General features: G+C 28.4%; 1 protein-coding gene across 1 annotated transcript; it reads left to right on the top strand.

Moving 5' to 3' along the window:
* Window positions 1-5,298: 5,298 nt before the first annotated feature.
* On the top strand, window positions 5,299-7,430 carry LOC108456003 (ethylene-responsive transcription factor CRF1-like). Its single transcript, XM_017754594.2, has one exon. It carries the CDS (start codon window positions 6,140-6,142, stop codon window positions 7,151-7,153), a length of 1,014 nt encoding a protein of 337 aa, XP_017610083.1. The 5' UTR covers window positions 5,299-6,139; the 3' UTR covers window positions 7,154-7,430.
* The last annotated feature ends 4,511 nt before the right edge of the window (window positions 7,431-11,941 follow it).

The following is an 11,941-nucleotide window of genomic DNA, read 5'->3' as shown; positions in this document are numbered from 1 at the left end:
ATTAATAATTCAACTCCAACCGTTTTAACATATAAAACTTAAACTTTTGCCCTTAAAAATTCAATTTCATTTTAACCCTTCCAATACAGAGATACTGACTTCACCTCTATATTTTATCATAATGGTATCAAATAGTGAAATTGTTTTTAACTCACAGACCACGTCAAAATACTTCGCATGTCATTTCTTTTAAAATATATTTTAAGTAATGTATGTAATCATTTTTTCATAAAAGTTACTAATAATCTATAATAAAATAAAATTTATAGGTCAAAATAATAATCGATTCGTTTCAAAAATACTTTATCAATCCAACTCCAAATAAGAAAGTTAATAATTTTTGAAAATTTTGAACACACAAGATAAAACAAAGTAATTGCAGTAAATGTTTCCTCTATTCCATCAAATTTCTAAAATTATTATTTTTATGTTATGAAGAAATTATTTATAAAAATATAGTTTTATAATATTAAGTTAAAAATAAGTAGCAAAAATATTAAAATGGAGCGGCTATGAATAGAATCGATATTCAAATAATGACCATAATGCCCGCTCGATTGTTATAGGTTCTTAAATAATACTTATTAGCCTTTATTTTTTTTTAAATAAAAATAAAAACCTTGAAACTTGTTCATATTTATAATTATTATTTTGAATACTTAGAATTATATTTTTTAATAATAATCGTAATAATATCAAAATCTTTTTTCCTCCTGACAACTGTTTATTTTATTCCACATCTTATGGGGGGCGACATTTGAAAGAAAGGAAGAGCCGCCTGGTTTTTGTTTCTTCCTCTGATTGGTTTACTTTGTCCTTTTCTGCCAAAATCATATTTCACTTTTCTATCTTCATTTAACCTTTTTTCACACATCCCTTTATAATACCTACTAACAACGATATTGAAATTGAATTATTCTATCAAATTGATTTAATTTAATTAATCATTCAGTAAATTAATTTAATTTAGTTAACGATTGATTAATAATTTTAAAAATTTAATTATCAGATAATTCGATTCAAATCCGATAATTAATCAAACTTAATAATCAATAATACAAATTATATGTAGTTTTAATTGATTAAATGAATATTATCAAATTATTTTTTGATCTATTTTATACTTGTTTTAACTAAAAATAAAAATATATAAATTTCAGTTAACCGATCGAATTAATTGAAATATTTTGATTCGATTAATTCTTTAAAAAATTCGATTTAATTAACAGTTAAAGAATTAAAATTTTTAATTAATACTAATTCGATTCAATTGTCTAAATAATTAACGGCTTAAGCACTCCTACTTCATTTTACAACCTCAACCTCGAAAGAAAATTTAGAGAATATTTAAAACTTTTAAAGGTAAAGGGCTCCGTCTCTAACTAAAATCCAACTGTCCTTTTACCTTTTCTTTTCACACAAAATATATTGTCGCGATTTACGTTACACTTAATAGTAGAACCAACATAACTAAATTTAAGGTATAATAACTAAATTTTGCAAAAAAATAAAAATATAGTGATTCATTCAATTTTTCGTTTTATATTCATTGAATTTATATTATTTATCAAATTACCTTAAAATTAATAAAAAATTAATATTTATTAATTTTGTTGATGTGACATACATATGGATTATGATGTATATCACATTAGCAATTATTTTTAATATTAAAAAATGTATTAATAATTTTATATATTTTAAATTTTTTATATTTTAAAAAGTAATTAATTCATGATGTAACATCTACGTAGTAATCTACGCAGTATGTCATGTTGACAAATTTAACAAATACTAACTTTTTCATTTATTTTTAGGTAAATTGACAAACAACATAAATTTAATAACTAAAAAGATAAAAATTAAATAAATTTTTTTTTGTAAAATTAGAGGACAAATAAATTATTATGCCTAAATTCAAACTAAAACAATTTAAGCAGTGGCATAACTAGGGAGTTGGTAGGGCTCGACCCAAAAATAGAAAAATTTTAATTTAAACCCTTTAAAATTTTTAAAATTTAATTTAATTCCTTAAATATTATAAATATATAAACTATTAAAATAATAAAATTATATATTTATTATAATAAAATTTATAATTTAATTTCAATCCCTTAAAAATTTTTTGACTCCACCCTAAATTTAAACATGTGATGCATTAAAAAAGTTAACCCTGTGAAGCATTAAAGAAAATTATCCCAAATCTTTAAATGAAATTTACCTCAATATAAAGGAATAAAGGAAAATACTTAAAAAAAGTAAAACTCTACCAAGCCAATTAGAGTATAGATATGAATAAGATTTCAAATATATAATATAAATGATGAATAACATTATGATTTGCAAATTGCAAGTGGGAAGGAAAGGACAAAATGATGAGAGCATGTGGGACTGGGCAGGGCAGTCCAAAAATCCAAGTACTGTAGTAGCTTAAATTAAATGCATGGTCTGCTCATTTATCGCAAAACAAATTAAAGACTGATCACTTAACATCCTATAAACATTGTACAAAATTTATAAATAAATAAAAAACGATTTTATTGAAAAAGAAATTCATTTTGTTTTGTGAACATAAAGAGAGGTATGTGTTTAAATTTGTATTTTTATGGATTAGTACTCGAATTCGATACATTTATAATGCTATATTTGTGTTGCTTATATTTTTATTTGTGAAAATTATATATTTTAATACTTAAAGGTAATAGTGTTATTTTTTAGTTTTAATTTATATTTACAATTAATTTAGTAAATTTTAATTTCTAATATCTTAATACTTTTTAATTTTTTATAAAATTTTCAATTTTATATATTATTATCACTGTTTTAAATTTATATTTATTTTCTATTTTATAAAATTTTATTTTTAAATAATGTTTTGAATTATTTATATATTATGTACTTTTATCTTTTAATCAATATAATATTAAAAAATAAAATAAGACTAAAGTGGCGCAATCTAATAGCCCCATGTTTCAATTTTTTTTTAAACAGGTGGACTAATTTAGGTAATGAAAAATAGTTTAGGTATCAAAGTGAGATAAAAGATTAGATACTTAAATGAAAAAAATAGTTTAGAGGTAAAATTAAGCATCAAGCGGATTTTTTATCAAGGTTTGAATATTAAAAAAGGAAAACTATATTAATTATTTTTAAACTTTTACGTAATATGACTAATATTATTAAATGGTGATATTTTTATCACTTAGTGTTAACTTACGTTAAAAAAAAAAGTAAGGTTGCACCTTAATTTCAAATGTTTCATAGATAATTTCATCCCTAAGTTATAGCTAAAAATTCATTGATATTTTAAATTTTTCTTAACAATAATTACAAAAATAGAAAGCCTTAAAATAAAAATTGTATAAAAATCAATTGTAGCAAAGAAAAATAATAAATTTTGCAACTAAAATTTTCATAACCAAACTCATCAAAAACCACAGTCTCTGTATTTTCACAAAAAAAATTTAAATTAAATTTCACTTGTTTTCCAACGTTGATGAACACCTTAAATCACATCAACAACTTCGTGTTGTTTAACTTAGAAATTATCTTGCAAATTTTATTTTATTTTATTTTTTCTCAAAGCCCTAAAAATATACATCTCAAAGCAAGATTCAGATTTCACTATTAGATTAATTGTTGTTACTCGAGTTTTCAAGAACTAAAATCTAGAATTGCGACACTGCTTTCATTCTTGATAATCATAAGAACTATTATCAATAACCTATATGCAGGATTTTCATAATAACTATAAAAAAATGAGGAAAAAAAAAAAGAAATAAGAGGCAAGAGAGAACATCAATATGTTTTATTATATTGTTTAGGTTCTTTGGTAAGTTTCAATTTTTGAAATTTGATATTTATTTTCATTTAATTTATAATACAAAGTGCTCTTCTTATTGTTCCTCAAATTTCAGGTCAACGTTTTACCTTTAGTTATAAATAAAAAGATAAATTCTACAATTAGTCTCGCTACTTAGCAAAAGTTGTGGATATAATCCTTGTACTTTTATCTAGTCATTTTTAGTCATTGTATTTTTCAAAAATTTTAAATATCAGTTCTCACCAAATAATAATTGTTAATTTCATTAAGTAAAGTTTAGGTATATCCAAAATTTGATGCGCCAAATATACTATCATATATGTAATACGATGCTAGCTTATTATTTTCATATATTACTTACTAAAAATCAATTAATTACCGACTGTCATTTGTGTTAAGACTAGAATTTCAAAATTCGAAAAGCATAGGGATTTAGAATGATTCAATTGGAGAAAATGGGCTAAGTCTACAATTGTGCGCATAGTGCAAGACCAGTAATTGAATTTAACCAAACGAGTTTAATTGCTACTGTTTGGGGCAAGATCAAAATTTCAAATCTTAAAAAGTGTAGGGACTAAAATTTACTCATTCAAAAAGGAGAAAGACTAAAATTGATCAAATGAAAGTATAGAGACTAAATCCATAACATTTTCTAGGTATAGGGACTAATAAAAAATTTAACCGCAATTAAACATGCATATTTTATTTTAAACATTGATATGCATGAAAAAGAGAAATTAAAAAAAAAAGGCAAAAAAGATGAAAATGAAGAGTGTAAAACATAAAAGTAAATGAAAAAACGAGTAAAATTAAAGTAAATGGTTATTTAATATTTTTTGTGAAAGTTTAAAGATTGAATTTTTATGAGATTTGATATGGAAAAATTGGTTACAAAATTATTGATTTTTTCTTGTTAAAATTGATTTTTATATGAATTTTTAATATATTTTAATTTCATTTATAATTATTATTAAGAAAAATTTAAATTATTAAAACAAAATTTTAACTATAAATCAAGGATTAAATTAACTATTAACTTTTTGAATTGAGAGATAAAATTTAACAATAAAAATAATGTTAATTATTATTACGTATTTTTAAAAATTGAGGGATGAAAATATAATATTAAATAAACTTTAGGGAGAATTGGTGGAGTCTGCAGCTGATAGTTCCATTAGGAATGTAGGAGGCAATTTAATAATCAGTAGCTAGTGGTGGTGTTAATACTCCATTAGTCAAAGATAGAGGACTGACCTGAGTGTGCCCAGTGTCACGTGACGTCAAACCCTGTTTTCGAGATGAAAGTTTTGCCCGACCCGACCCCATTCGCCCGTGACCCGTTTCATTCACCCTTTCCTCTTGCTTCATTCTGTTTTCTAGGGACCACATTTCCACGTGTCGATGTCTCAATTTCCCCATCTTATGCGGCGCCTCGTTAAATACCCCGTGGCCGGAACGTTGAATTCCCCGATATAACTCACCTTCTCCTCTCTTTTTTTTTTTTGGCCTGACTCTTGGTCTCCGGTGAATGCTTTATTTTTGCTTTTAATTTCTTTTTATATCTGAAAAAATATATATATATATATATATATTTGGCACTTAGTTCAACCGGGCGAACCAATAACGGGTTTTGGGATCCTATAAAATAGCTAAACTTTCCATTTACACTTCAAACACAATTCCTATTTCATTCCTTATCTCAAAAAGAACTCTTCTTTATTCTCTCATCATTTCTCTTCGGTGTCTTTGATATATAGGAGCAACTTTTTCCTTTTTTTTTTTTTTGTGTGTGTGTGTGGAAAAAGTGTCATCAGAAAGGAGCTTGGATTCTGAGTTTCTTATTAGACCTGGATTCGAAAGTTACCCAAAATAACAAATACTTGCTCCATTAACTGAGTGAAGAAAGTGTTCTGGTGGTCTTTTGCGATATTTATTCTCTCTATTCATCTTCTGGCAAAGCTATTATTATTTTTTTGGGTATCTCCCTTTTTTTTACTGGGGTCAACTCTTTTTCAACTATTTGGCTGCTTTGGGTACTGCTTGTTTGGGATGACTTTCCTTGAAATTTCTCCTCCTTTGATAGACTTTTGAGTGACCCTTTTTAAGGGATTATTGGTGGATTTCTTTTCATTTTTCAAGTTTATCTTTTAACGTGTTCTTTCTTTTTCCAAACCTTTATTCTCCTCATGTCCGGTCTCAAAAGGAATCTCTTCTTTGCCTCTTCTTTCTTAATTCACTCCTTACTTCACTCTCGATCTTAATGAGAAGATTTGAAAGAATCTGAAAAACCCAGAGAATCCGAAACCCAAGATAAAAATGGATCATTCCCCTGTTCCTTCCATCAAATACACTGAGCACCGTTATCAAACCAAGCTCCTTTCACCACTCTTAGATGTCAGTCTCGTAAACCAGCCAGAAATGAAGCGTCGAATTGTTCGGATTTCAGTTACAGATGCTGACGCCACTGATTCATCCGGTGATGAAGACGACGACTACGAAGGACATGCAAGCCAACTTCGTTGTCGAAACAGAGTGAAGAAATACGTTAACGAGATAACTATCGAGTCAACATTATGTCCCGTCCAAAACGGCAGAGTTTCCAGGAGTAAAACGTCGTTGTCAAAGAGTTCACAAAAGAGGCCGGCGATGAAAGTTAAAGCGACGATGAAAGCACCGGCTGATAAGAAGTTCAGAGGAGTTAGGCAACGGCCTTGGGGCAAATGGGCGGCAGAGATCAGGGACCCGCTAAGACGTGTACGGTTATGGTTAGGTACCTATGATACCGCCGAAGAAGCAGCAATGGTGTACGACAACGCGGCTATTAAACTGCGTGGACCAGACGCGCTCACTAACTTTTCAAATCCCAAGCTTCAAGACAAAAACAGCCAAAAAGGGTTATCCAGCTCTGATTACCACTCCGGCGAAGAATCTCACAACACAAACCTTTGCTCTCCGACTTCAGTTCTCCGTTGCCTGTCGCTTTCCGCCGACGAAGGCGACTCACAAAGCGTCAAGGAATCCCGAGAGTTGAGGAGCGAACCTGGAGCTGTTGTCGACGACTCGTGCTTCACATCGGGTGAAAAATTCTCAGAATTTTCCGATCAATCATCCTTGTTTCCGAGTGATATATTTAGCTCAGTGCCGGAATTGTTCGATGATAATACGAGTTTTCACGATTGTTTACTGAGAGATGATTTCAGTGACGGGTTTTTGAGTTCAGGGGGTGATTTCGAGTTCGGATTTGGTGGCTTCTCGAGGTGGCAACGTGTCGATGATCGTTTCCAAGATATCGGGGATTTGTTCGGGTCGGATCCTCTCGTCGCAATTTGACTGTTTCTTCGTTTTTCTGCGGCAAGTTTTGCATCGGCGGGAACTGAAAATATCTGCTTTTCCCCCTGTTTAGGATTTCTTCTTTTTTCATTGTTGTTATAAGATTATTATTTGATATTAATTATTATTAATTAGTAAGAGTTTGAATGTTAAACTTCTCCCGTCAATGGAACGATGACGGACGTGTTTGGCTACGTGTTGTATGCTTTGTCTTCTATGTTCCTTTTATATAAGGGCACGTGTTCTAGTACTAAACAAACAACATTTCGGCTTCCAAGAGTGTTTTACAACTGTTAATATAATGAAATGATATCTAATTTTAAACTTTTAAAAACTATATAAAAGATTCATCTTTTAAATTTAATTAATATCTTTTCATAGTTAATTTGGTAAAAATTTAATTTGTTGTTATTGTATAAATTTATACAGTAATATTGAACTAATTACAAATACTTGAAAATGAGTGAATTTTAAAAATATATATTTTAAAACAATTTACAGAATAAAATTTTATGTTAATATAGTGTTTTTACTTTTTATAATGAGTAGGTCTTTTCTTAAAAAAATAGTGGGAAATTTAAAAAAAATAGTTATCCGATGATATTTAAAAAAATAAATTATATAAGTATCATTAAATACATGTAATCGTATAAATTGAAGTTGAATTTTGATATTTTCCTTTAATTAATTCGAATAAACAATTATTTTTATTAAAAAAGTAATATTATTTTAATTATTGAACTGTTTTTGAGAAGAACTAGACATACCTTGACCAACACTCATCAATCCTTTTTAGCATTTGAGACTTTTTGAGTAACTTGATATTTATATTAATGGCCCTCCTTTAGTACCCCAGCGTTGAATTTTCAATTATCTATATATTTTTTTTAATATTGTAAGTTGAATCTAGACTTAGGTTTCGGGTTTTGAAGTTTCAATCACTCTGTACACCACACAATATCATCCAATTTGATTGAGACTTGGAATTTATTAATCCCCAATAATTACCTTTCATTCTTTTGCTTAATACAGTATTTAGAGACACAAGAATTCAGAACGATAATTTTGATGTGGTCTAAGCTTTAATGGATATTAGTTTGAAAGATTTAGGTACTACTCTATTTAGAAGATTTTGTCAAATTATGAGAATTGAAGGGTAATGACAAATTAAGTATGTGCCTAAAGAATACAAAATTATTACGGACTGGTTGGTCAAACTTAATTTAACGTGAAAATTGAACTTATAAGTTTTTAATATGATATCAATTGAGATTTTACAACAAGATAAAAGGAGTGATACTTTTAAGTAATTAAATTAATATAATATCTATTTTTATTTTTCAAAAAAAAATGGAAGAGATGTATGATAGTGGTTTATACTTTATACGGTAGTAAAGCATTAAGAGTCGTGAAAAAAGGAAGAGAAAGATGAATAAAAAAATCCATAAAACCAAAGACGTGTATTTATGGGCGAGGTAATATTTTTTGGGCTTCGACTTTCATCAATTTTGTTATGTTGGCTGCTCAATGAGTATGATAATCCTTTGAATGGACGGAGTTGCGATTAACATGAAGTTAATATATCAAACATGTGACCCATACAAATAATAACCTAACACCTGTGCTTAACAAAGATTAACGAGGCTTGACAAGGTATTCATAATAAACATAATTAAATCATGGGTAAATTATTAAAATAGTCACTTCTGTTTATATTAAGTTATGTTTTAGTCACTTACATTAATCTATTGTAACATTTTAGTTACTGACCCGTTAATTGTCATTAACAGTGTAATGGTAAGTTGATGTGGTTAAATTATACAATTGATCCTCACTTTTTTTCGTTTTGGTCCCCATAAAAAAGTTTTAACAAATGAAAAACATAAAAAAATTACGTTAAAAGAAATGAAGAAAGGAGGAAAACAAAGGTAGAAGAAGAGAATGAAAAGAAAAGGGTTGAAAGTTCAAATAATATAAAAGAAAACAATTAAATTGCTCAAAATAAAAATAGTATAGGGACCAACTGTATAATTTAACCTAAATTTTTTTGTTTGAAATGATGATTTAACGTGACACGTTAGCTTACCATTACACCGTTAACAATAATTAATGCTCAGTGACTAAAATGTTACAATACGATAACGTAAATGACTAAAATGTAAGGACAAACAAAAATAACTATTTTGATAGTTTACTCTTAAATTATAAGTTTTATACTTAAAATATAAATTTTGGTCCTTTTATTATCAAGTTTAAAAATACTTATATGCTACTGTATATGATTTTATATTAAATATATATTTATTAAAACTATTTTTTATAGGTGACACCATTTAAATATTTATTTTATTAACTAATACTATATTCAATATAAAAATATATTTAATTTATATATAATTCAATCTTTTGTTATTTGTTGATTGAGATAGCAATCTAAAAGGAAAATAGGACAAAATTAGATATGCCGAGGTGGCTTTGCAAGTTTGCATACCAGAAACAAAGAACGTAAATTATTATGGTTTTGACGGAACAAGTTTGTCGCAATTGGGGAGAAATTAAAAATTCTTTTAAGGAGTGAAATAATATTTTTATAATAGTAAAATGTAATTTTATTATTTTAATAATTTATATATTTATAATTTGTATAAAATAAATTAAAATATTATATTTTTAAGGAGTCAGAATATAATTTTATTTTTATTAATTTAATTTTTTTAAAAAATTAGAAGACTTAAATAAAAAAAATTCTCACAACAGTTTTGCCCCTGGTTTGCAAATATAGATTTAATCAAGCTTAAGATCATTCTTTTATCAAGCTTTCCAAAATTAACATGTAATTGGTAGATTTAATCAATTACTTATAATTTGTTTAACACGTAATTGGTTGATTTAATCATATTATTTATAATTTGTTTTAGGTACCTCGCTTGTCTAGTTTTACTACCATTACTTTATTATATCGTAACCTCACCTGTAGTGATCTCCTCCAGAACAGCACCTCACCAGAACTTGGCTTCAGATTAAAATACGTATGCACGACACATAGAGCTCTTTCAATTGACTTCGTCAAGAGTAGGTATTCAGTTCTCCCTTATCTAATCTGCTTCTGTCCCATCATATCCTACCTAGACTACTATTATGCCTCTCGATTGGCTACCATGATGAGACCTGCGCCATATACATACCAAAATCTGATGGTGACCCCAATCCATAAATATAAGTCTCTAAGCTTGAAGAGAAGGGATTCTTCTCCTTATACATTTCTACCCTAACCAAACACATATATAAATTCTCTTCTACGACTCTCCGCATACTCACCGCGTTAACCATCACTCAAGTTCGGTGAGACAAACGAGAAAACCCCCACCAAAGAATGATGGAAACTGAGGCAGAAATGGAAGCTTTATACTTTATAGACAAAAAGAAAGAAACAAAGAGACCATGAAACATACATGATCAAAATCTACAAAAAGAGCAAAACTCACATTAATTCGTCTAACTCTAACTACATCCATTCAAAGCTCAATGAAACGAGCCATGGTTGAACAATAATTCGTCTAACTTTTACAAACCTTTTAACGAAAAAGAGAAAAAAAAATGGCGAAAGCTGAAGCAGAAATCAGCAGATGGTGAATAATGTAGGTCAACATCGGCCCCGGCGGCATATATGCGTATGCAAACCATTGGTCAACCGACTCTCATGTTCGGCTTTTGCCACCCTCATCAAAAGCTCTAATATTTACAAATGAAATCAAATGGCGTTTTCATCTCAAACATGTAGAAAGAAAGAGAGACTAATAGTGAGAGAGAGTGCGAGAAAGAGCAAGCCGTCACTTGTGAGGGTAGCAGCGGGGAAGGGCTGGGCCTCAACAGCAGCCGGTAACGCAATCATAGTGAAAGCAAGAGCTAAGAAAATAGTTGCGAAAGAACCCTCGGACGCTGCCATTTTAGCTTTTCCTCAAAGGCACTCCCACGATGGCTTAATATAATCTCTCAGTCGCAGAGAGAGAAAGAAAATGAACAAAAAAACTGTTGCAGGGGAGAAAGAAGCAAAATTTGCTTGAAACCACGAAGCGAGAGAGCTAATGATGTGGACGACGAAAGGGCGAGAAGTTATCGGACATTGTTTTATGTGGAGCAGTAGAGGTAGGGAGACAAAACCGATGGAAATGATAACTTCGTAAAGGAAAAAATAGGCGACAATTTGTGTGGTAGAACCCAAGTTACGGCATGTTTGGGAGGGCAAGCATTTTCATTTGCGATTATCCAACCGTGTTGTTTTTTATGTTATCATTATAAATATAATCACCAGCTAATGTTGGACCCTAAAATTAATAAATACAGTGACGAATTTTAAAAGAATCGTTAAATAGATATGAATAAATATTTATTATATCTAAAAAATGTTAAATTATATAATTCCTTTATTGTGATTGATATATCTATGACATGATTCAATTATTATTTGTTTACTGTGATTATAACTTTTCATTTTAAATGTTATAACATTTTCAATTAAATCAAAATGAATTGAATAATTAATTTCATAAATAACTCTATTCAAATTAATAAAATAAATTTTGAGAAGAACACATACTTTTATTTTAAATAAACTAGTATTTGGAATCTTAAAATTTAATATTTTTATTAATATTTATATTATAGTATAAATTACATTATTGAAACTTAAGCTCGGATTAGACTTGTTTATGAGCCGGGTTATAAACATAAAATTTGAGAGGGTTTGGGCAAAAAAATTAGGCCCATTTTAAAATATGACTTGAGCTT

This window comes from Gossypium arboreum, chromosome 9 (assembly GCF_025698485.1).
Source record: "Gossypium arboreum isolate Shixiya-1 chromosome 9, ASM2569848v2, whole genome shotgun sequence".
Taxonomy (NCBI): domain Eukaryota; kingdom Viridiplantae; phylum Streptophyta; class Magnoliopsida; order Malvales; family Malvaceae; genus Gossypium; species Gossypium arboreum.
Note: the sequence above shows the minus strand (reverse complement) of the source record. Positions and strands in the feature narration are given on the sequence as shown.

Excerpts from the sequence above, each read along its gene's own strand:
- LOC108456003 (XM_017754594.2), top strand. The coding sequence starts at position 6,140 with ATGGATCATTCCCCTGTTCCTTCCATCAAATACACTGAGCACCGTTAT.